Below are 26,386 nucleotides of genomic sequence, written 5' to 3' on the forward strand. Positions count from 1 at the left end.
CAAACTTTCGACGTAAAAACACACGTTCACGTTTTAAAGGAGTGGGGGAGTCGTTTTTTTACACTGAATACTTATAATATGAGTAAGGTGGTATCGATAGTCAAGGCTTGGTCATTAGCGATTCATCAATCTTAGGACAAGAAGAACTGATCTTGTTATAGTTTAGAGTGTAGAAATGTGTGCATGTAAAACTTTCTTATGCTAAGAGTTAGAGTTAGAATTATAGAGAAAGAGATAGTGATAGCGAGGGAGTCGCGAAAATGTTGCACAATGTACGTGACTGCAATCGAGTCAATTTGGAAATTGGATCGAGCAACATTTTCGCGACACGGAATGGACTACACGTACAGAGATTCAAAATACACAACGTTAGATTAAAGTAAAAACAGAAAGGAAGTAGAGCGAGATAAGTCGTTAAGTGTACATCGCGTATTCGGTACTTCTTTCAATTTCCATGCAAAACCGATGCATTCTGCACGCACCTGCTGCCGCCTCTCAATTTTTCGTGCTTTCGACAATACTACTCTAGGGGGCAAACAAGCGTCTCTAATTTACCTCTTTCAATAATCTGCTAACTACGTACAATATTTGCTTCGAGTCTAATCTCAATGTTTAGCAAATTCATAGACACTGCTGTTAGGTTCGTGTCTAGTTGATAAAAAAGAATATTAGTTTTCGAGCATTACTGTAGTTGTAGCTAGGATCGGAAAGCTATTATTACGAGTAAAAAAATTGGAATTTTTATTGATTAGCATACGACAATAAAAATACATACGGAAAGCTAAAGAAACCCTGGGATGGAAAATCAGAAAATCGATACGAGCATAAAAACATGTGACGACGGAAGCAAAGCTATCGCTTATTTCGTATGTTATTATTTCTCTATATGCGCGTCTATATAATAGTTCTCGCGATGGTTTGTTTTGTCATCGATTAAAAAATAAATGGAGATGCAACTAAGTAGTCCTTGCGGCTTTCTATTCCAGGGTTTTAACAATGGCCTTTTTCATGTACTTTAAATTACTAAATCACAGTAAGGATTTTTTTACTCGCTTTAACTTTATCGGCCTATATAACTGATTATGTGTTTGTAAGCACAAAACATCGGTGGTTTGTTGTAAAAAGCTATTTGGTAATTGGATTGCGTAAGATTTACTGTAGAGGGAGGCTTTTTAGCGAAGAGGTGCGTGCCAATATGCAATAAAAATAATTTTTCCATGCTCACTACAAGAAATAAGTCATTCTTAGTCGCAATGAAAGTACTAGGTATAGTAAGAAGCATTAACGTGAAAGTTATTTATCTATTACAATAAGCTTACAAGCATAATAAGCACAGGTGATTGATTAATTAATTTATTTTTATTTCTTTTCAGTTATTTTGCATATGTTAAAAATTTGGTTTTAAGTTTTCTTTATTATTATGTTTACTTAACACGTAGATACTTGTATTGTTTGGAAAGAGCTAAGCTAGAGGCTAGATATTATCTGACTACAGATTCAAACATTTTACTTGACGATTAATTAGATATTTTACAGAAATACCAACGAAAGTATAGATATAAAGATCGCTTACATAACGTAGTAAAGCTCACACGTAGGTACAAGATGTTTTCATCGCTGATACAAAATGATTATCATATTTTGAAACTTTATTTGCAAGGCGACTTGTCTTTAACACACAGAGAGTAGATAGATTTGAGAGATAAAACACCGACAAAAAATCTTGCGATAGAGCAATATAAGTATAGCAAACGGAACAAGAAAAAGAGAACAGTAAAAATCATTTAAAATAAATGTAGTTGTAATGAACATTTGTATCGCAAAAAAAGTTGTCACTGACTATATATATGTAACCATAAAAAACCGTTAGAATCACAATCTGTATGCATATGTATGTCTATATATATATATAAATAGAGATATGAACAAATATTGACATAAGACTCGCAGTAGATAAACGTCTGTGAGAGAGTGAGAAGTGTAGAAGACAGAGAGAAGATTCTGTTAATAGAATGTACAAAAGAGACACAGTGTGTTATAAATATATATAGATATATAGATATATATCACGGCGGTCAGCGTGGTCGTGTGGTGGTGAGTAGCTGACCTACAAGAGACGACGGCTTCGCGTCGTGTAGTGGTGGTGCGACTACTTACGAGCTGCCCTCGGAGCTCGAGATCGAGTTGAGACTGCCGGCTGTGTCGCTGGCTCCACTGCCCGACGGTTGATGCTGTCCGCGAATCGGGCTCGGAGTCACTGTCAGGTGTTGCTGATAGCTCGGCATCACTTCTTGGGATCGTTGAATGCTGCTTGGGGTGCTGTTGCGCTTGCGACCCATGGTCGCGCTCCCGCTTAAACTCATTATGCCGCTGGCCGTCATCATGCCGCTTTCTGTTGTATCGTGTTGTTGTTGTTGTTGTGGTTGTTGTTGTCGAGAGAGAGTTTTATTTTGGTAGCAAACAAAAAGAAAATTCCGACTGACTATTCATAGCTGATGCGTTAGCTCTCGTTCTCTCTCTATCTTTGTTTCTTTCATTCTGCTTACTTAAAGGCATTTTTATGTCTTTCTCAGTCTCTCTTTAGACTCGATTTCATGTTTGGGCTGCATTATTTGCGATTTTTAACGGACGGGACCAAATTATGTTCGTTTATTTTCTTTACTGAAAAATTACTTGTCAGGGGATGGATTCACTTTTGGACACCAGAAGTCTTATTCTCATGTTAAAGAAATTGTTATTGTACTGTCGACTGAATTGATTTTTTTTCTGCTGCTGGTTGCATTGAAGCTGTTACTTAAAATATCAGGCGGCTAGCACTCTATTATTGGCTTTATACATAACTACAGATTTATCATATTATTAAATTTTTACTGTAAATTCTAATAAAAACTACACTAAAGTCTATCAGCTAAATTCAAAAATACAAATCTATTTCCTTATATCGTGCTCTGATTAATATCATCTTTGTGGTAATTTCTAACTTTTTCGATGCTGTAAATAGTAAAATAAAACATTAAAGTGAAGTGCAGATGATATTATTCAACCGAAAAATAAATATGAAAATTCTTTGTTGTAATTTAATAAAAATTAGCATCTCAATTACTACTACTCAAGATATAAGCGAGTAAACACTAGCTGTTCGCTCTCTCACCTGATTTACAAACCAATTCATCACCATCATCAAAACAAAAAAAAAGGATCAGCCTCGATACTACTCGGGCTTCGTATTATAATAATCCAAAACAGAAAATTATATCGATCGCTCGCAAGAGAAGCTTTGAAAAAGCAAAGACTTGACTTGATAGCAGATGATATGTTAGATCTATGAAGAAAAAAAAATACTGTTCACAATCGAGCATTCCTCTTATACAACACTAATGCCAAAGATGACAATCGAGATATGAACATAGACAAATGTGTGTCGATCATGTGATTGTAGATTAAAGTTTTAGGTCAGTTGTTCTTGTTCTTCTTGTCAAAACGGCGAAGGCTCGCGCTCGGTCTAATCATCGCGAGAATATCGAACGCAAAATGTGGCTCCTCTAAACAATTGCTTTTCGAGACACAAGAGGAAGAGACGGACCTGCCGGGGTCGCCGATACTGCTTTCAGGCTCACCGTCACTGCTCGCCGAGCTCGGTTGCCTGCCGCTTCGACCACTCGCCGCGTCCGATTGCGGCTGCTGCTGTTGCTCGGGTAACACTTCTTCGCTTCGGTGCACCGTGAACGACGATTTGCCCTTCTTGCCAAAACCGAGCCGCCTCTTGCGCCCTTCCTCGCCCACGCATGTATTGTCAACAAACACGTTTCCCGGTTAATGCACTTTCGCCGAGAGAGACTAACGAGCGTCTTTTTCTTTCGCTTCGGTATACTCCGCGTTGGTGTCGGCCCCCGTCCGTGTTTTCATTTGTCGCTGAATTTATTTGAATTCTTTGTTTGTTTTTCTGAGCTTTGTATTGTCAGTCGGTATGATTTTGTGTCAGTGTTGGATTGGGCGTCATAATCAGTGAATGGCTAAGATTTTTACTTGTAATATGTATGTGCTAGAGTTTAACTTTAGTTAAACAAGGAACTTCAGAAAGACGACAGAACGGAAGATCTCTATTTTTCATCAGAATAATACTCAAAGAATCACTCATAACAGAGAATCTAAAGTCTTGATAATTATAGGTATAAGATTTCTTACAAAATTCTAAAAGAACATCAACATTTCGAATCTTTCGATACATCTATTAACGAGTTATAATCCTAATTCTTTTCTAAACATAGTAACCATACCAAATTATTCATTTCGAAAGAATCAATAAGTCTCGTTAAAAAAGAGTTTGTCAAACGTCTAAAAAAGACTCGAGAATCATACGTCTATAGCAATGCACCATATAGAAAACCAACTCTATAAGCGTGATGTTATATTGTTAAAAAGTTAAAAACATGAACAAATTATACACGACGCCATAATATATATCTATACTGAAGAGAAGAAGAGTTAACGTGGAAAGTTAAAACTAACGGAAAGTTGATTTACCTATGGCGGAGAGCTGGCTTGTACTGTTGCTCTTTTTTCCCATGCCCGATTGGTATTGTACGGCGCTACCACCGCCACTGCTACTGCCGCTGCCACTTTTACTGCTTGGCGAGCTTTTTCGGGCTCTACGTTCGCTCTCTTCGACGTGCAGACCTACTGCCGTATCGCTTAGACTACCGTCTAAAATCAATTTTTTCAGTATTCATTCAGCGCTGTCCACGAATACAAATACGCACGTTGAAAAAGAAAAGGAATGATACGCCGGGTGTAAGGATTGATAATGCGCCTCCAGTGCGTATAAATCTTTGTCCGAGGACGAAGATTTTTTTCTTGGAGAATTAGAATGGATAGTGGTAGCTTTTATGTATCTCAAGACAAACGCCGAAAAGGCAGTGTAATACTAATTCACGGCCGTTTAGAACATATAAACGAATGTTCGCGGTTGAAAGAGCTAAAAGACCGATGATCTTGAAGAAATTATTGGCAACGAGCCAAGTGTCAAGTACACCGTGGAGGATCGCTTGAAGGACGTTGCAAAAACAAGACGCGCATTATCAATTTAAAAAAGGATGCTAATGAAGTGCTGATTTCGCGTCGCGCCTCGAAAGAGAAAGAAAAAATATAAGGAAAAATAGAAGGAAGAGGGATGAAACGGAAGCCTGTGATTCCGAGCGAGTTGAGTTAATGAAAAATTGCCAACTCACCTGCTTTCTCATCTGTAGGCGCGTCAGCATTACTGAAGCTCCTAGCGAACTGGCCCCTTTTAGCGGCAGCGCTTTCGCGCGACGGCCGATCCGTATCATCGGTATATCTGCTCGGCTTCTCATACGAACTGCTGTGGCTCTGGTAGTCACTGCGTTCGGGCATAGAGGACGAGCGTCGATTATTGGAAGGGTCGTCGTTGTAGTCGTGTTGTTGTCGCGGCGTCAGCGGACGATCCGCAGCGTCGTCCATTATTGAGCGCGATTGGCGGCGCCGTAGGCGGCCGTCGACAACAACATTGTCGTAGTCGCCATCGCGTAGTTGCACGTGGTGGGCGGCCGGTGGCGGATTATCGCGGCGGTCGTGGTGGTCGTGGCGGTAGTGATGGTGGTAGTGATTGTAATGATGGTCGTCGTAAGTGACGGTCCGCGAGGGTTTAGCAGTGTGGTCGGAGGTGGTGGTAGTGGTGGCGGTAGTGGTGGAAGCGGTTTGGGAATCAAACAGATGTGAATTAGCATTACCGGGGCGGGGAGCTCGCTCATAGGGCCTACGTGGGTCGCACGGGCCAAATCCGCAGTTCTCGCTGCACTGGCTCTCGCTCTCCATCGAGTACTCGTAGTACTCGAGGGTATCGCTGATAGCCACGTTCCTCTTCTGCGCCGGTTGCTGCTGTGGCTGCTGTTGCGACTGTTGCCGACTCGAAGGACTAGTTCGAAGGACCGGCCCATCGAGCGCGCGAGCTTCTGAACAGTTACTGTTGCGTGACTGTCGCCCTAGCTGATCTAACTGGTCGTCTTGGTGGTATCTCCAGGCTCGGCGCTCCATTTGCATTATCTCTTCTTGTTCTTCTTCTTGACACGCGGGACACGTCGTTTTTCTTCGACTGCGGTGGCGATACTGGTAAACATCCTCAGGCTCTTGCCGATTGTGCGTATGATAATAGGGCTCGTAGTCATAGTAGAATCTAGATTCGTCTATGCGACTGACGTGCCGACTGTTCCGCTCGACGACCGTTTCGAGGGAGCCGGTCTCCTCGTCGGACTGTAGCACATTCCTGGTGCGTTCCTCGATGTCGTCATAGTAGCGGCTTCGTTGTTCCTCGTAATAACGATCTACGTCTCTACTCTCCGGGCAACTGGTGTTCCTTCGGCGGCTGCCTTTTGCACCGACGTAGTCCCTGTCGAAGCGCAGCTCTTCATCGGAGTAGAGGATCGGCGTGGACTCCGCCCTCGGCAGCATCGTCGCTTGATGCCTGCTTTCAGGCCTGAAGTAAGGCACATTTTCGTAGTGGGGCTCGGTGGCGATCTGCGCCTCGCGACCGATAGCCCTGGCGTGTCGCAGCGACGACGACGAGCGTTCTATGTTGGGATACTCGTCCCCGCCGGCGTATCTAATTGATTGTCTATTGTAGTCGTCGTCGTACTTTCGTTGCACGTAGTCGTAATAGCTATCGTCGTAGTAGCCCTCGTCCACGGCGTTCCAGTTGTCGTAGAGCGCGTGCTCTTGGTAATTGAGGTAGGAATCGTTGCTCTTGGTGCGTCTTCGATGGCCCGCGCGGCTCCTCACGTTGGCGTATGGCTGCTCGCCCGTCCTGTCCAGAGACGACCTGCGCCACCTGGACAGCTCGGCTATCTCGTTGCGGTAGGCTTGTTGATTGACCTCGTCGATGCTGCAGTAAATGTGCTCGTTGACGTCGGGGTCGTAGGCCTCGTTGTCCACACCGATGGCCGACCTGGGCCGTCTCTCTGGCGAGTAGCGGTACTTGCGTTTGCTGCCGCCGGCGTCATCTATGCGGGGATCCAACTCTCTGGGCAGGTAGATTTCTGTCTCGCCACAGCTCAGCTCCGAATCGTAGCCATACATGAGCCTCTGGACCTGCTGGTCCTGGTGGTAGATGTCGAAGTCATTGTCCTCGTCGAGCATCAGCGACTTGAGATCAGCCTGCCGAGACTTGAGTTTCTTCGCCTGCCTGGTAAACTTGGCGTCGCCGTTGGAATCGTAGTAGGACTTGCTCTGGTCCCCGAGCGCCGGCACCTTGTCGCCGTAGCCGTCATCGCTGAGGTCCATGCTCTTCTTGATCTTCTGTCGTGCGGTTTGCAGGCTGTCGTCGCTGAAGATGTTGGCAAACACGTTGTCGCACTCAAAGCTGCGACTTCGGCCCGACAGGCCGAGTAGGCCGTTGCGCGAGCGTCGCGGGGTGGCGGTCTCAGTGCTGCTTGTCGTCGGCGTCATGTAGTCGTCATAGTCGAAGCTGCGCGCCTTGGAGGATAGAAGGGATCTACGCATGCTCGATTGTCGGGTGGTGGGGTAGTAGCAGTCGGAGTGGCGAGGGGTGGTGGCAGTGGACCAGATGCTGAGCCACGGGCTCCTCCGTCTGATCAGGCTGGCGCTGCTCGAAGTGGGTACGCTGGCGGCCAAGGCGGCTCTGCCCGTGTCCGGAAGGGCGGACGCCGCCGCAATGCCGCGCTCGTGCCAGCTGCGCGACCTTCTGTGTGGGCGCCGCACGCCGCGCAAGGTCGCGCCGCCGCTCGGACTCGCAGCGCCAGCGTTCTCGTAGGGCGGCGACGAGCCGGAGGAGGCCAGTCTGATGTCTTGGTAGCGGCGATTCTTGGCGCGGAACTTGTCGATCAGCCGCTTGTTGAAGCGGACGCTCAGGCAGTCTTCCACGTAGATTTCGGGGATACGAGAGCGGGAGCGTGACGAGCGTTTGCCGCTGCCGCCGCCGACCGACGTCGCTGGCATGGTCTCGGGCTTGAGGAGGTAGGCGTCGGTGACGGTGTACTCGTCGGTGTCGGGGCTGTAGTAGCGCAGCACGCTCTCGTCGACGGTGTGGGAGCGCGTGAAGGGGGCGCGCATCCTCTTGCAAAGCGAGCGCACGACTGCGGACTTGCTCCGTACGAGGGGATTGTGGTGCGAGGGAAGAAGATGGTGATTGTGGTGGTGGTTGTGCTTGCTGTTGTACGTGGGGTGATTACTGCTCCTAGGCTTACAGGGCAAGTTACTCGGGCAATGGCATTCACTGCAGGGTACCCTAAGTACTCGGTGCTTGCGCCTAGAGCGCCTAGGGGGCGGGGGCATCGGGGATACGACACCGGGTATATAAACGTTTTTAACTGTCGGTCTGCAAACAATTTTTTTCATTTTTAGACAATACTTATATGTTACAATCAACAAAGCTACAATTCTTAATACTTGTTGCTTACTCATTAACGCAAAGTATGTATATATATATACACATATATATAGATACTCATTCAACAATTATAGTATTGTATACAATTATGTATCATTATCATTATATTTGTCATGTATTGTATATTTTGTATACATAAATATATATCTATATCTATGATCATTACAGTAAATTCCAAAGATCATTACTTAACAATTTTTATTTGTTACTTGTTGGTGATGGTATAAAGTGTGTGACCCGGGATATTTAAATACTTGTTGGAAGGCCCCATTCAGCGATAATAGGCGTCTTAATAGGCGTCGACCAGTGACAATTGGGTCGATCGAACGAATTCATTTAGAATTAAGAACAGTTTAATCATCAAAAGTCAAATAGCAAACACAAAACAAAACAAAACTTGAAGCTGTGCAGTTGCAGTGAGGTTTGTACATAAAAAACGCGCGATTGAAAGAACGCCGTTCAACCGACAACTGAGCACCGAGTCGTGCGAGAATGGGACGATCTTGCGTATCTGTTTTGAATATTGTTGTTTCATCATCGATAAAAAATCGCCATTAAATGGACATTGGCGTTGTGCATAAGGAAGTGCAGCTACGTCATCTATGGAATTCTAAAGATGCTATGAGACCTAGTCATCAAAAAAGAGAAGTTTTCAGGGTGTGGTTGTGGGGCGGGGTCCAGGGGGAGGGGTGATTCAAAGCAGTTCGTAAAGCAGGCAGGGCGTCAATTATGCATAATTATATAACAAACTACGTATCTAAAACTAGGAACACAAGTCAATTCCGCAATGTCCATTTAACTGAAGGATTCTTTCGAAGCAAACTCGAGCTATCAGACTGTCTCCGACTATAAATATCGCTGATTAGAGCGAGAGATCGATAACGGATAACTCTTGGGATGATTTTGGAAAAGTCGGCTAAACCGATCCGAGTCTGAGAGCAGTTTTGGCTTCATTCATTATCATTCACAGATAAAATGAATCAACGCAAGTGGTGAGCGAATATTTATAAAATGGTGATAAACGAATGAATGACAGTGTAGGCGATAGGTATATAGTGAATGAGTGGTGGTGGTGGTGGTGGTAATGGTGGTAGTGGTGATAGTAATAGTGGTGGCTGACTGAATCAGCAGTCTCATACTCACATCATCGATCGGAAGCCCCTTGGCCTCTCGGACTGCGTGCTAAAGGCGCTACTCGTTACCGAAGCAATGCTTTCCATGTCGGAGTCACCAAAGTCGGCGAGCACGTCTTTCTCCGGGCTGATGTGGCCGCGGCGCGACCTGTGCATCCGATGGATGTGGCTGTGCGACAGCGAGTGCGGCTCGTGACCCATCGACGGCAGATCCGAGTCCGATAGTCCACTGTACCTCCTATCCCAACCTTCTGAGCGATACGCTATAAATCGTTCGATTTCCCACTGAGCTATGGACTGCCGTTTAAAGCAACACTTGGCGACGATTTCGGATCGATATCGACTCTACAGCTTACCCCCTATACTACCCCTGTAGATACTATGCAACGGCCGATGCCGATGCCTCAGATACCTTGCCCTTTCCTCGAAGTCCTGAGCCACTCGTTCTTTGAGAGTAGCATTCAGGGTGGCTGGTATCTGCGGCAGCTGACGCTTTTTTGGCGAACCCGTTGGCGTCGCCGTTGCGGATCTCGATGCGAATCTGTGCAAACAAATACAAGCGAGCAAAGCATTAGCCTTTCACTCTCTCGAGTCTCGGTGGACAGCGATTAGTCATACCTCGCGGATATGTAGCCGGGCGAGTAGGGCATACCCCGATGATCCGGGGGCGACAGCGAACGATGACCCGTGGGACTTTGCGACCGGCCACGGTAATGTAGCATTGGTGAGTCCATCGGTGCAGCGCTGTGGGATCTGTGGCTCAGCATTGCACCTCTGTGTGGTTCCTCCTGCAAAAGTTGTCCATCCCCGGTCTTCGTTAATCATATTGCGCCTCCGTGCGCTCGTTTATTTTAATTGCCGTAGTTGAGTAACAGTTAACTGCATCGTGGTGCTTGCGAAATGCGCGCGCGTGTGTATGTGTGTGTGTGTGTATAGGTGTGTGTCGAAGTATTTAAGATTTTCGAACACGCTTTGCCTCGCATTGAGCATTTGATTATTTCGCGCTTACCCTTCCTCGCAAATAATAAACAACGTATAGCCAACGAATGTGGTGAATGAAAAAACAAATTTTCGAAACCGTTATTCGTCAAAAAAATCACGCCACGTGCAGGTAAGAAGGAACAAATATCATCGAGTAAACCTAAGTCGCTGCCGCTATTAATGATTGTTTAAAGAAGCACAATGGATTGTACATACGGAATAATATCGGAAATTGACCTTTCGGTAATGTTGGTATCCGGAAATGGAGGCCGGTTGTTCGCGCAAGCCCATAAGAGCGGCGCGTTTGCGCCCTTGTGGCGACATATCCCTGCGGCTCCGATGCTCACCGTCGACGCATAGCTCCTTCTCCGGCGGCGGGCTGGAATAGTGGCTGCTCTCCAGCAATTGTCAGATACACACACAGACAAAGAGAGAGAGAGAGAGACAGAAACAGAGACAGAGAGCCGCGAAGAGAGAGAGAGAGAGAGAGAGAGAGAGAGAGAGAGAGAGAGAGAAACACATTTATAGGCGCGATTTAGTGCATGTGTACATAATGTGGATAGATGGTGGGTGGTCTAGAGGAAGGAGGAAAGGCAGAACTTGCATTTATATGTACGTACATGTGACGGGATGGAGGGTTGAGATGCACTGAGCACGCATGTGTGTGTTTTCACGCAGACTGAGAGCTTGATTATGTCAAGCTACACTAGTTATCGCGTGTTTCGGCAGCTCTCCGTGCAGTGCGGATGTGATAATTGAAGTGGTTGATTTTTATAAATGCACGTGTGCACACACACCCACACGCGCGCGCGCGCACACACACACACACACACACGCACTAGCGAGCTCAGTGATGTATTTATCACGGCTGGATACATGAAAATGCTCTAGCAAAAATTTTATGCGTCAGCCGGTTATTCTTTTTCCTCGTCAATGCGGCAACTTTTCTCTTTATCATTGCCGACGATGCCGAAAGCGCACAAGAAATCATCGCCAGCTGGAAAACGTGCGCGCGTGCGTCGATGTGCCTCCGTACATACCAGTTATATATACGCAGCGAACACATATGCGACGTGCATAAATGCGGGTCTATAGGTCACAAGCTCATCTAAGAAGCCATGTCTCTCTTGCACGCGCGCAATATTCTAGCCTAAGTATTGCAATTGATGTAATGCATGTTAAGCAATATGACATAATCAATCCTCGCGCCAGAAGTTTTGCTATAATTACGTTTTTACGCTCAAAAACATTCACCGCTAGGGATTATGACAAATGACTCGTATTCGCAGATCGGAACTGCACTGATACTTTGTTTTTCTCTTTCAGATTAACGATTATTTTTACACGTACGTCCATTTGTTGTAAGGCAGTCATTCAGGGCTGCCGTGTTGTTGCGCGTGAGTGTGTATATTTATTTATTTAATTTTTTTTTATTTCACCGTTCGTGCTAGGGTTTTCTAAAATAATATCTAATGGAAAACAAGAAAGAACAATGTCAACATATACATGAATACGTGGCTTATGAGAGAAAAATTATAGATAGTTGAGTGATCGTACCGCTTATAATTTGGCGGCATATTATGAAACCTAAAAAGTAAACGAACAAATTACCAAATTAAAAAGTAAAATCAAACCGATGCTCTACGTTTGCTTTGGTCACTACGGTTTGCAGCTCGAAATTTCATGTCAGTCTGCCGACAAAAGGGTATGTTTCTACTCAATTTCAAAATTCATTATATGCTAACGAAGTTCTGCTTTTGCACAGAAAAAAAATATTATTGCTAATATGTCGACTAATGGCAGTGCATTAAATAGTATGTCCGACCACATCGCGTTCTTATCCGCAGATTAAATAAACCGTCAAGTATCACGAAATAATTTTCGATAATGCCTGCTCTATTAAACATGTTTGTTGGTATGAAAACACGATGAAGTGGAAGTATGAAATGTAGAGAAGTATGAATCATTAAATCGAGAAGAAAAAACACATTAGCACAATATTTGTGAAGAGAACTGCGAAAACAGCGACAAAAGTACAGTAAAGAGAGAGAGAGAGAGAGAGAGAGAGAGAGAGAGAGAGAGAGAGAGAGAGAGTCACGAACGAAACACGCGACAAAAAGCGAGTCACACGATACAGACTCGTCTGAGCTCTTAGTATACGGGTGACTATCGGTCGCACGAGATGGATTTATCACTGCTAGCGAAACCCACTTGGAGTTATCCCATTAGTGCCATATTGAACGTTTTATTGAATATGTGTGACGGCAGCACTTGCTCGCGCGCGGGGTCTCTTGAGTTAGGTTAGATACGCTTGCCGCATCGCGCAAAATGCAGTCATTAGTTTTCTACGCGTAAGCTTGCCTGCACGCTTAGGACTTTATTGATGAGCTCGTCCATAGGCGAATCACGATTTGGCGCGGAGCCGCGTATGCAAAATCGCCCGTTGATCTTACTGCGTTATACACTTTTTGGATGCCCTACTCGTTTTTCTCTCGCGCGCGGTCACAAGCCAAATGGCCAACAGAGCTCGAGAATCGATGGGTGTTTTTTTTATTTTTCTTCGTCCATCGGCATTGCGGGGAACGGTGAGATATCGGCGATGCTTCGGATGATGAACGAGGCGGACGATGGCTGATTTCTTGAAGAGCTGCGGAACAAATCGAATTTGCATTTTCGTAACTCGATTTGCCGCGCGCGCGCTGCCCTCGCGCACTCAAGCCAACTACGCTTACGGCGGTACGGATTGTTTTTTCTTCCTTTTCGAATTTCTCGATCGAAACTCGCTGCTTTCTATGTAACTGGTGCAGCACACACGCACATACACGCGCACACATGCAGAGCCTCGAGTAATTGTCGCTGGAAGGGAAAGAATAGCAACGCTGACACTCACGAGTCCAGCAACATTGTTGATTATTTCTCATTCAGCTACGTGAAAAGACACTGCCACAACGTTTGTGCATAGTTGAACAGGTTGACGAACAAGTAACTCAGGCGACAGACTGCTTTTGAGCCGGGACTCGGAGTACCAACACTTCAACCGGCACATCGCGTCGCCGACTAGCCCGCGAACTTGTTGGTATTTGCAGTTGCGAGCGGAATCGGTGCGACGTATTAATCTGGCGATTAGGAACAACAGCAGCGGAGGCAACGCCGCAACAATGTCGTCGTCGTCATCGAATTAGAGAAAGAGTCGCGTGCAGACTGTGCGACGGTCACAACCCAACTGCTATGTCAATTGGCTTGTTGCCCAGTTTTATAACTTGGCTCACTCGCGCGCGGTCTCTCCTACTTCACTGCTCCCTTCTCTCAATCCCTTCTTCCTCGGGTAGTTTGCTTTTACGTAGTGCGAGCTTACGTCAGAATGGCAATGTTGTTAAGAAAGAAAAAGAAAGAGACAGTGAGAGAAGGCGACCTCACGCTACTGCTGCTGCTGCCGCCAATGCTGTTGTCGCGATCTCGAACAGCAAAGTCTGTTACGAACCGAGGGCTCGTGCAGGGACAACGACAACGACGTCGACGACGATTTCGTAATCAGTCGACATCGTCTGGCGCCAAACGGATAATTAGATTCCCAGAATTGAGCTGTTTTTCGTTGCTACATTTTTTTCTCCGGCTCTTTTATTTCCGTTAGTCGATTACGTCATGCGCCCCAAACCAAGAGTAAACGCAGCAATAGAATATTACCGAATACGCCTGACCAAACTCGTAGTTATTTATTTGTCCATAGAGAGAGAGAGAGAGAGAGGGGGGGAGAGAGATGTTGACGTTGAAAGGTAGTGCAATAAATTAACATAAATCTAAGCAAGTATTTCTTAGTCTTTTAACTGACAACCTTAACGAGCGACGTCACCAACTCGCGCGAAGACTTTAACGAGTCGAAAGCGTACACTCAGCGGCCGATTCCATAATGAGTTTTCGGGCGACGAACGAACGCCGGGTCTCGTTTAATTTCACAGACTGCATAATTGTCGGGGGTGGGTGGGTATAGGACAGCGTAGACAGTTGAAAAACAAAAAAGAAAACACGAAACTTTCACTTCTTGGCACAAGTCACGAGGTCTATAAATAATTCAATCAATTCCGCGGCAAATCTCATTTTTCCAGCCAGTTACGTAAGTCTTTCGTTTCGTTTCTCCACGATTCGACGATTTTCAACGTGGTCCGTGACTACGAATTAGCACGACTATTCGATTATGAGCTTTTACCGCTGGAAAATCGGATCAAAATCTCAAACCGATAGATTTATCGCTTTAGCTTCGGAGATTTTGCACGTCGAAGAAAAGGGTTGGTTTATAAAATTTTCTGCACAAAAGAAAGCTTGACAATTTCCAGCAGTTAGCTAGAAAACATTTTCGCGAGTACAAAATGGAGACGCTTATATTAGTAGAAACATACCCGTGGATCAAAACAATTTTGTATCCGAGTCAAAATAATAGTTAAATATGCAAAAATATCTCTTGGTCTTATCTCCGAATCTTGGACTTTTATTAACGCGCTGAATTGTCACAATTATCAACAGAAACAAGTGCATAAAACATTCAGCCAATATAGAATAAATTGTAGAAACAAAGAAATATTGTTACAGATTTTTGCGTGTTTATTTATGTATTCGATTATAATTAGTCCTAACATCAAAAGCCAATTGGGGATAATTATATATATATATACGAAAATTGAGTGGAAGAAGAAAAGAAAGTGAGATGAGTCGCTCACCTGGAGGAGCTACCGATACTACTAATACTCGCGCCGTCAGCAGTTCTGCGATGCTCTCTCGAGCCGTCGCAGTCGGTAATGTCGCACTCCGAGGTATCGGAATCGCTCAGTCTCGAGGTGGTAGACGGCGGGCTGAGATGGCAATCGCCCGGCGTCGTCACATCGTCCGACGGATCCTGGTAGTATCTGTTATAAGGGGTCAACAATGCATTACACAGACTACATCAGCGATTTTCATATCTCGGCGTGCACTCAACCTACTATTGCTACTACTACTGCCATGTGAGAGTAAGAGACAAAATTTTGCCAGACGCTTACCCAGCTTGGCGATGCTCCTCATGGGCCATGAGATAGTGCCACTCGGGTTCGTCATTCAACGACAAGGCAGTCAAATTGACAAGTACCTCGCCAAGGAAGTCGTTGGTACCGTAACGCCCGTAATCCCAGATTGTGATCTCAAGCGAACGTTGTCTCAAATCGGACCATCTTACACCGCCATACACAAAAGTTTGGTCCCATCGTGGATCGTTCGTGTTGGCCAGTGTCTTCGTTCGTCTCTTCGAATTTTCGCTGAAAGCGTAAATAAAGTCATATGTGATAATCGCTGGCCAAATACTTATCGTACTACTTGTATCGCAAGATTTTGACGCTGCATTCTTTTACCTGTGATTGGTCCGATATTATTTAATCAGCATAGTTAGATAAGTTTCATAATTATAAGATAGTTCCATGATAATCACCTTTTATCAGGAAGCAAATACATTTTGGCATAGGAACTTCTAGACTGGCCATTGGGCCGGGGTATCAGGCCAGAAGCACACACGAGCGTCACCACGAGTTGATGACTCGACGCATCGAAGCTCAGCTTCAGCTGGAGTCTACCACCCACACTGTTCGTGCTACCCGTTGCTGGATGACGGAACTGGCGACTGCACGCGCGACCTTTGCTGTACAGGTCCGACGATCCTGGTGATGTCACTAGCACCGATGGCTTTGTGCCCCGTGCATCGTACAGTTCTATTTGTTTGGAAGATTGGGAAGAAAAAACGAAAACAAATATTTCTACATTAATTTGATTGATTTTTGTTTGGATTAGTAACTTTTATCACGGAAAATAATTGTTATAATGTAAACTGTTTTACCGATGAATGGTATTGCTATGATTCAAAAATTATTCTTTGACAATTTACAATTTTCTTTCTAATTTTAAATCAGCAATACCATGTAGCGATAATCTAACTTTTATTACATGAATTAGGTTTACATACACATTGGATGTGCTGCTTTTATTTGCAGAATGATATTATTTTCCGCGCACATAAAAACGCAATACTGGAAGGACAAAGCAAACAGACAGATAGCTCAGGAATCATTGTTGAAAACAATATTCTTACTATGATTATTAATCAGTTTAATAATTGACGCACTGTAACTGTTTATCGATTGAAGGGTAGCGATCACTTAAATTTTAGGACTTCGGCATCACATATAGAAATATATTCCATCTTCTGTTTTTCTCAAACAATCGCTTCACCACTTTGACATACCAAAACTAATTGTATATATTATCATGATAAGACAAAACTTATTACAAGACAGAAATATCGTGAATTATATACTTTGGTTGTTGCTCCCATAAAAATACAAACTATTTTTTATTATATATGAAGGTGTATGAACAACTTGGGGTGCATTGGCGCTACTTTCTACGTTCATTTCTACATTTTTATCATGGTTTTCAAATGTCTATGGTCATATACGAAGTTATAATGGAAATATATACTCAACACCAATAATCAATAAAATGCCAAGCTTTAAAAAACGATAGGTACATATATAATTTACACATTTAATTTTGAAAATACTTAAAATCAGGGTCATACATCAATTCATAACATAATCGTATATTTTGAATTATTTTTAAACATTCTAATTGGTGAATATACAGTATGTATTGTGTCTCATTAGCCTCTCAAGTATTATGTACACTAAAATATGGACATGGAGACATGAAAAACAAGTATGTAAACGTTAAATGGATGTGATGAAGTACATTAAATTCAAGTCAATGGAATAACGATATATATGAAACAATTTCAATAAATAATTTTAAATTTAAAAGAGTGTGCTTACTCCAAAGTATACATTTGCTAAGTCCTGAAATGCCAAAGATCATATACTGTAATAATTTAGCAGTCCTCTTAAACAAGCTATAAGATTCATTTATTCTTACAAGATATAACTAGGACGCACAGTTTTACTAAACTCAACTCTACTTCTAAATTTCTTATCTATGTATTTAGACCACTGAACTATGGTTTTCAACTCAACTTAATTCGTGCACTGTACAATCAATCAGTTAAATTATACAAATGATTGATTGAACGTTGACTATAGCTAATGATAATTGAAGATATAATCAGTGTCATTTTCAAACTATTTAACGTAATAAATAGTAAACAGTGACAGAATATTGTGATAAAAATAAAAACAGAAATTCAGCTCACACTCATTAAACGATGATCAATATCAGATCGAACGATTTATAAATTTAAGTGATGAAAATAAATAGAAAGGAAAAGAAAAATAAAAAGATGACATGATAGACTATTCACCTTTATGGTATGGTAGGCTGGGTAAAGTAGCATCGTGCTTTTGGCGCCACTGCGCTTGAGCGTTGAAGCGTCTAGATGTCATAGGGGTGAGTGCCGGGCTACCGGGTGATGGTTGGGTAGGACCGGTCATCGACTTAGGGGGTGCATTTGCGGCATTAAGATGGCGCGCGACGACAAGCTCAACCTGCGGCTCTGAGCGCGACATCGCGATTATGTCGCTCACGTCCTGGAAGCTCTTGCCCTGCAGCGAGTGTCCGTTCCACTGCAGCACCTCGTCGCCTACATGTGCGCGCGAGATTATAACTAGTTGTTTCTGGGTGAGCTTGCACAAGACTAATCTACCTTACCGATGGTACTTTCATCGATATTCGAATAGCTGACCATCGGTAAAATAGATTATCGGTAATTTATAAGATGTGTGATAATGCAAATGTTATTGCTTGGTTCTTTTTTGATGAATTAATGCATGTCTGATGTATTTGCCATGTTAAACAATGCAATAAACGGGGATTTATGAATGGATCAGGTAATGAAATCATGATCGTTAATTTGCTAAGTGATAATAGTTTTAAGAAGGGAGAGTATTTTATTCTCCAGTTTTATATGAATTAATGAGCGACATGCTTACGATCTAAATCAATAATATTTGATTATTTAATGTTTAACTTTTTTTAAACAGGTGCAAAAAATCTGACGATGTATTTCACTCAAAAGTAAAAGAATATAAATGGATGACGGAGGCCGCTCACCAGTCCTAAGTTGTCCCTCGACGTCGGCCGGACTGCCCTTTTTCACTTTCTCAATAAGTGCACCCATGGTGCCATCTTCGAGTAGTTTACCACCAATAACCTTGAGGCCGAGTATGCTGCTGCTGCTCAGTGTACCTTGTGATGATTTGCGCAGGACCATTTTGCCGATAAGCTTCGTACCATCGTTGCTCACCTGCCAGGGCGATGGGTGCTAATTCGCCGCATAACAAGTCCCATACTTTGGTACGCAGCCTTTACTTACTTATGAGATGATCTACTGATTCGTTAGTGCTAGATTTTCATGATATTCATCATTATAAGCTTGTCAGAGATAGATAGGAAAGCTCATTGATGTGATTAGCGATAAAAATTCAAAAAGTTATAATTTTCGTTTCCGAATTGTGAATTCAAGAAAATTAACATCGAAACACTACGATGAAAATGTATAATTTAGTTGTCATCTAGCATTAACGAAATCTATCTATGAAACACAATATATGAGAATGAAGCACAAATGACGCTTGATTAGGATTCAGCAATGAGGATGACAAGCGAGAGGATGTGCACACGTATGTATAGAATGGGAACGTATATACGTATTTATGCCGAACATGCGAGGAACTCTAAAAACTTGCTCTGAGCAGTTTCGACATTAATTAGCCGTCATTCCTGGGCATGTACACATATGTAAGATGCACTGCAGCCACGCGCGCCGGCGCGCAAACACAGAGACCAAAAGCACACGCACTGTACAAACGTATATATAGAGAGTGGATTGTATGCGTGTATATATATAGTAACGTGTACATCGAAAAAAACTGTAGCCACATAGATACACACACGAATGTGTGGTGTGTGTGTGTGTGTGTGTGTGTGTCATACACACATTTGCTGCAGATTGAGCATCATGCAAGATATCAATAGTAGAGTAATAATAATAATAATGATATCGCACAGATTAATCGAAATACAGGTATATAAGATCGCGCGACAGACATGTATACATAAAGCGTGAATCATAAAAATATGGCTTTGTCGCAAAATATAGCGCTCATTGATATATAATAACCGCTGTGTTTTGTATGGATATAAGTATTTATACGGGTTTTGCTATGTGAAGAACAGTCGAAATCGTTAGGTCTGACGTTGTATAGTGAATCTACCTAGGGAACGGAGCGCATCATTACTTATGAATGAGAATCCCCAGTGTGTACGTAACGGCCTATTTACAATTTTCATGAAACTCGGTTCGTTATCCCAATCTAGCATTCGCTCGAAATCAAGAGAAAAGTGAAAAAAGTGAAATGCGAGCAAGGAATGAAAAAAAGAAGCGATCTGCTCGTCTTGCTTGGAATAATCGCAGAGAAAAAGAAAGAAGCCATGTTCACCCAACGCATGCTGGACTAACCACGCACACTTGAGCGCGATTTAGTCGAACACGCAATTGAGCCCTTCAACTGAAATGAAAGAAAACGAAAAAGAGACAGAGCAGTTCCTAGCGCATCTACTTGACCAAAAATCAATGACATAAAGCTCTCTAAGTCTGAGCTCTACTGAAAGAAATGGCGGAAGTAAAGAGAAGGAACAAGAGTGAAAAAAATAAAAGAGACAGAGACAGAGAGAGAGAGAGAGAGAGAGAGAGAGAGAGAGAGAGAGAGAGAGAGAGAGAGAGGTGAGCGAGGGAGGCTACCTTGGGGAGGTCGCCTCTGTTGCTGTCCTCGCTGCTAGTGAAGGTGCTTGAGGTCTCGATGCCAGAGTCTTTGGTCGCGCTGTCCTGGCTACCCTGCCGGTCCGCTTCCCACGACCACTCCTCAGTCGAGTCATTGGTACCGCCATGAAAGCGCACCGTCTTTTTCCCCCTTCGCTCCGTGACCCTTTTTTTTCCAATTTTTGAATTGACCGTCGTGCAATGCAATGACTTTTTTTCTTTGCTTTTGACATGCGAATCGACACGAACCTCCTACTATCGGCTTCTCCGCTACGACGAAAACTTTTCCTGGCAGAGTTACTATCCGTTAGGTGGCCGTTATATTCGATCATCGTGCCCGGATCATGACCGTGCTGCTTGTAAATTTGTGAACCGTGCTGGTAGTACCCCTTTCCTATAGTAGATCCAAATAGTTTCTACTTATATTAACTATCAACCATTTTTTTCGAGATAATTACAGTTTATTTCGTATTTAGTTCACCGTTTTCTGTACATATGTGGCTTTCTTTCGAAAAATTACTTTTATCGCATCCTACAATTAAAATGATGATTCGCAACCGTTTCCCATATATGAAATTCACGCATTCTAAAAAGATAAGCGTGTCAAAAAAATTGTCAGATTCCAGCGGAACCAAGTGTCCTCTACAAATGGAGTTACACTTGTATATAATAGAGTTTGCAAAGTGAGGCGAGCGATGAGAGACACGAAGGAAATAAAGGCCAATTAACCGACACATCAATACGAGGGAGTAAGAGAGGGAGTAAGAGACGTAGTTGGGCAGCGATATTGTGCGCAGCGAAGCAGCAGTTTGCTCGATCGACGGAGCGATCATTGCTCTCTCCTACGTCTCGTGGCTCGCACTGTCATGTGTGTTGGCGTTTCGCGTGTAGGTGTGCTCGCGCCACCCTTCCCGCGGAGCGAAGGAGTGTCAGCGGGTGGCACGCTGGTTGGTCGTTGCTGCTGCTGCAGTTGTTCCAAACTCGACTCCCGTATGTCCGTAGTCTGCATCGTGTTTCCCTGTTTTTCATGCTGCGAGACACGGAACGTCGTCCCTTCCGACAGCCTGCTTTCTTTCCCCTCGCGTCGTTATTATAATTCGGATGACTTTTTTGTGCACCGAGGCACTCGTACTCGCCGCTTTATTAGCAGTACCGAAACGAAACTTTCCCAAGAGCGTTGGCATTAATTTATACTTTTGCTTCGTCAAGTTTCTCTCCGTGAATGGGAAATTTGTTTGCTACTGCAGTCAGAAGTGACTTCTTCCGTTCGATTTCGAGCGTGTTAACAGTTTTCTGAAATGTGATTGATGGTTACTGTAAATATTCGTACGTTTTCATGATTGTTTCATGTATGGTGTATGCGAGTTAAAGTATCTTTCGCTTGATCATGCAAGCTCTAAATATCGCTTCTTTCTTTCAAACGTTTAATAATGGTAGTAAATGTTTGATAGGAGTAGATTATGTTTAAACGAAAACAGTGTACAGCGTTGCAAAGTGGTAAAGTGTTGAAAGACTGGTACGAACGTATGGAGGATATAAACGGAGAAACGTGGAAGTCAAACAATGCTATGGCGATAATAGAACAGATCATTTCCATCAGCCGCAAAGCCAGCCCCTCAACATCAACAATCCCGCTCGACAATATTTGAACATCGAACACGCAGTCTCTCTTTCGGCGATCCTTGCGTCGTTCGATGTACGTTTTGCGTGCGCTTGTCCGCGCGAATGTCGAACGAGAAAAAGAAGACAGGCAAAGACTCTCGAGCTCAATACAAAAGAGAATACGAAAATAACATTAAATTCAATTTCGTGCGTATCAAGCAGCATGAGACGCGAATGACAACGAGAATACTCATCGCGCGATCGTCGAATTTCCGCTAATCGCTGGAGCGCCGAACACATGTGCGGCCTATCGATCGGCGCCAGCGCTCAGCCTACACGTACATGCGCGCGTGCGTGCGCGCACACACACAGCTCTCTGCTCGCAAAGTCGAATATAACGAGAAAAAAGCGAGAGAGCGCCGACGAAACTTTCTTTATATTGGCCTGTGGCGCCCTAGCACGTGCCACCCCTTACACTGCTTTGTAAGTATCTTCTTATCCAAATGTCCTTGTTTTACGAAAGAGCACTTTTTTAAACTTGTTTTCAGCGCTTATTGGGGAGAACTGCCGGGCTTTATGCATCGAAATTCAAAGAATTAATTAATTTAAAAACGAGATTTCCATCAACGCGATCTGCTTTTAGTGAAAATAACTCCAATGACTTTGGCATACTAAAATTTAAAGAAACTTCGAGGATATAATATCATTAGTTTTGGAATAACTAAAAAAGACAAGCAGATTTTTTCACTCTTAATGATGAAATGCCGGTACTATACCTGTTTTGGTATTATCGAAAAAAAAATTTGAAGGAGTGTGGTTCTTTTACGCAAACGAACAATGACAACTATTAGAAAGCCAATTTACACAAGTACGCGAAAAAGAATATCTTTCAGAATGCTTCTGGCAACTTGACTTTTGGATAACTATTCAGTGTACGTATAATATATCATCATGAAAAATTGGCACGCGCGTACCGAGAGCTAGTATCCTGCTCTCGACAATAAAAAAATCGTGAAAATTGTAGCGTTTTTATGGAAAAGTTCCGTTCGACAATCGGCGGTTAAAAAAATTGTGTGTACGCGTCAACGAACAAAGAGAGGGAGAGAAAGAATGAAAAAAACACTCATGCACACGCTGTGTACACACACGTATACTTGACATACATGTTTTTACGCTCCCATATTAATGATGACTCATTACTCGTAATTTCTCTCATAAATGTAATCTAAATATATTTGCACTATTTCGAATGCTCACTTTAGTAGGTAAAAAAGCGTCTGAGAATTCTTAGGAACAATGAGTCACCTTGTCAATTTTAAAAATATAAAGAGAAAAAAAGAAATGATTAACATGTGATAAGTATATATCGATCGTCTCATGTTACAAAGATAATATGCATGTAGAAGGATACACGGAAAAATTACGAGACTTTGCATAGTAAGAGAGCAAGAGAAAGAGAGAGAGAGTAAGTGACAAAGATAGATAGAGAGAGAGAGAGAGAGAGAGAGAGAGGGAGAGAGAGAGAGAGAGTGAGATAGATTGAAGTGACGAGTACCGCGAAGAACATCTTGATCCTCTCGTTGGACATGGCACGACGAGTCATTTTCTCTCCTGTCGTGTCCCTTGATTTTTCCGCTAGAACCCAATTACTAATCAGCTTACATTGTCAATTAAAAAATTTTGTAGTATTTTTCGCAAAGTCCAAGTCATCCCCTTCCCATGTGTGTGCGTGCGTGTGTGTCAGTAGATTCACAAAAAATAACAACAACACAGTATCCTTATGCAATAAATCAGGCTGTCTCTCGCGGGCGCGCGTGGCAGTAGAATGTGACGTAGTAGTATAGGGAGGGGGGGGGGGGAGAAATGAACCGCGTGGCGACGTAAATTTGAATCCTGCTCTCGCAGCACGAGCTATTTGACTAGCGAATGAGGGGGGGGGGGGGCAGAGGATTCAAATAATTAACGAACCAGACGCATTCCGGGACTGTATATTCTCTAATACTTCAGACTCAAGCTATACTCTTGGGTTATAGATATTAATGTAATCTGAACTTCGTTTCTCAACGTATAATTATATCTATGTGCGTTACTCAACTGGGTCACGCATGTATAAATAGCAATCATATAATATGTCAATGGTAAACCTTGTCGTAATAATAACGCTCGCGTCGCGCCGTTGATTCTGCAAGATTCCTGTTGAAAAATGCTGAAAATAAAAACAGGAAGAGAACAACAACGCAGGGCCACATAAATTGCAATTGATTGTTTGTGTTTTTAGTCGTTGTTGTGTGTCAACCAATTAGTCGCGTGATAAATCACGTTGTTAAGGATACAACGTAATATGGCGCGTTGTTGAAAGAGAGACATATAGTAAGAAAGAGAGAGAGAGAGAGGCTGTAAGTAGGTATATGTTTTGTATATAGGGCACGGCAGCGGCAGTACCGTATTAATGGACTTACCTCGGCAACTTGGGTCACGGGATGCATATGCAAACTAAACTTTCTAGTCTAATTATAATATTGTGCATCTACCAATGGGAGCAACAACTTTGGAAACCACCGACACAAACTATATTGTATGCGGTATATAATACTTTCACATCGTTTTGTCGCACAGTCAATTTTTGTTTTGCTCATTTTCGACTTTGTGTGCACCTTTTGTCCGACCAAGTTATAACTTGGATTTCTCATGTTGGTATAATTTTTTAAGATGCAACAAAAAAGATCTTGGTACTGGCTTGAGTTATATAATTTTTTTTTTGTTTGTTTCTCTTACTCGATTGTTTTTGTTCATCCGCTGTAGATATGTTCTCTGTCATACTGTTTTGTTACTACTTTCATTTTATTTTTTGGTGTCCTGAATTCAAACAATTCTAACACTATATCTGAGGAGTGTGCAATTAGACCTAATTCAAGTATCTCATTTTTATCTGGCCTTGTATGGAAATGAAATTACGTATTGTCGAGCGAATTCGGTTAACGACAATGTATTCCCGTAATAATATTCCCGAAGTAAATTTAACGACATTAGCGAATTAAAAAAATAAAGAAGCTGGCAGAAAATCCTTTCAATGGTGAGTTCGGTCTGTGGGCTTCTGGGCACAAAAAAAGTAAAATCCAATGTATGCAGCCGCTTATCGCGTTCTATGTCAGAGAGAAAAAGAGAGAGAGAGAGAGAGAGAGAGAGAGAGAGAGAGAGAGAAAACTGAAGAATTAAGGATGTATTAAGTAGAAAAAAAATGTATTTGCTAAATGTATTCGATAAAATACCGTGAAACTTGATAAATTAAAAAAAAGCGATAAACAGAAAAAAGCTGAACCGAAAGACAGGTATGAATCACAGTCTCGTAGTAGGTATTCGTGGGCGGGAAGGAGCGCCCGAGTGTACGCGCGAGGGTTATGTGTATGCGCGCGCGGCGAGAGTTTCATTCAACTGTCGTAGCGGCGGAGGGGGGCGATTGTGGATCCCGGGCGTTCGGCATGAAATCCGTATAACGTTCCAGGGCTGTTTGAGTTCGCCCACGTGCCCGGGCATCTCCCGCGATGACGTCACCGGTCGAATGCGTAGGCCGGAGAGTGAGGACGGCCGACTGACTGACTGAGCACGGGCGCACGTGAGCTCTCCAGCTGCTGTGTAATGCGAGCGTACACGGCGCGTTCGGATGAATTTTATTCGTTGACGGTGACCGACTCGAGATCGTAGTGAGGCAAGTTGTTACATGCGCGTTATCGACGATACGTAATTGAAGCCACTCGCTGTGGCTTTTTTGCCCTTTTCGTTCTAAGAGCAGTTTCATGGACAACGTAGACTTTGCTTCCAGATGAGCTTTCGGCATCCGAATTATTATTACGGACATATAAATCTTGTTAAAAAAAACAACCGCGAAAAACCCCGTCGATCCTCTTAACAAGCATAAGAATAAAAAGCAGCTCACACGGGCCGCTGAATGAACTTTTTTTTTTCGCAGACGCTATGTAGGGAGAGCGGCGTTCCACTATAGAGTGAAAGAGAGAGAAAGAAAAAAAGAAGAAAAGGAGAGAGAGAGAGAGAGAGAGAGAGAGAGAGAGAGAGAGCGGCGTTCACAAATCTCATTTCAAAAGAAACCCTTTGCGAAAGAGAGGCAAGATTGCGCAAAGCTCGCGCGCGAATACAATAGCGACTGGGTAAAGTTTGCGTAATAGTCGCGGCACGGGGGAGGGTGGAGCGGCTGATACAAGCGCTTGTCTGCCCATGTAGAATCGATGAAAGCATCACAGCTAGCCTCCCATCACAACGAACCTCCGGCGCTTGTCTCGCGACTGATCATTCGCGCGACGTTCGTTGTCCTCGCGTTAAAGCCGCACTACGCGATCGCGGGAGACGGTTAGATGCAGGAAGGGGGAAGGGGATAGACGGTGGAAAATCCAGTCTGCTTCTCACCATTGGAATACGTGACTTTGTAAGTCAGTTAGCCGTCTTCAACGTGTG

The 26,386-nt window shown here is 43.4% G+C and overlaps 1 protein-coding gene across 9 annotated transcripts in view; it reads right to left on the minus strand.

The window, feature by feature from the left end:
* The window catches only part of LOC131670334 (regulating synaptic membrane exocytosis protein 2), a 41,865-nt gene that overhangs the window by 4,690 nt on the left and 10,789 nt on the right, over positions 1-26,386 (minus strand). For 2 of the 9 annotated variants that reach the window (XR_009302442.1, XM_058945848.1), the window contains exons 6-20: positions 20,567-20,711; positions 20,300-20,483; positions 18,610-18,820; positions 17,861-18,139; positions 15,986-16,262; positions 15,564-15,815; positions 15,246-15,431; positions 12,091-12,120; positions 10,750-10,924; positions 10,171-10,340; positions 9,909-10,093; positions 9,563-9,815; positions 5,229-8,347; positions 4,525-4,704; positions 2,158-2,392 (exon numbers count right to left, since the gene is read on the minus strand). Coding sequence is in view for 2 of the 9 variants with exons in the window: in XM_058945848.1 (XP_058801831.1) it covers positions 2,158-2,392; positions 4,525-4,704; positions 5,229-8,347; positions 9,563-9,815; positions 9,909-10,093; positions 10,171-10,340; positions 10,750-10,924; positions 12,091-12,120; positions 15,246-15,431; positions 15,564-15,815; positions 15,986-16,262; positions 17,861-18,139; positions 18,610-18,820; positions 20,300-20,483; positions 20,567-20,711 (5,881 nt within the window). In the remaining 7 variants the exon portion in view is untranslated. Of the gene's footprint in view, positions 1-2,157; positions 2,393-4,524; positions 4,705-5,228; positions 8,348-9,562; positions 9,816-9,908; positions 10,094-10,170; positions 10,341-10,749; positions 10,925-12,090; positions 12,121-15,245; positions 15,432-15,563; positions 15,816-15,985; positions 16,263-17,860; positions 18,140-18,609; positions 18,821-20,299; positions 20,484-20,566; positions 20,712-23,474; positions 23,555-26,386 lie in introns of all 9 variants that reach the window. The other 7 variants (XR_009302443.1, XR_009302444.1, XR_009302446.1 and 4 more) reach the window with 7 other exon arrangements.

The sequence above is a fragment of the Phymastichus coffea genome, unplaced genomic scaffold (assembly GCF_024137745.1).
Source record: "Phymastichus coffea isolate CEN01 unplaced genomic scaffold, Cenicafe_Pcof_1.1 PCOF00108, whole genome shotgun sequence".
In the NCBI taxonomy this organism is placed as follows: domain Eukaryota; kingdom Metazoa; phylum Arthropoda; class Insecta; order Hymenoptera; family Eulophidae; genus Phymastichus; species Phymastichus coffea.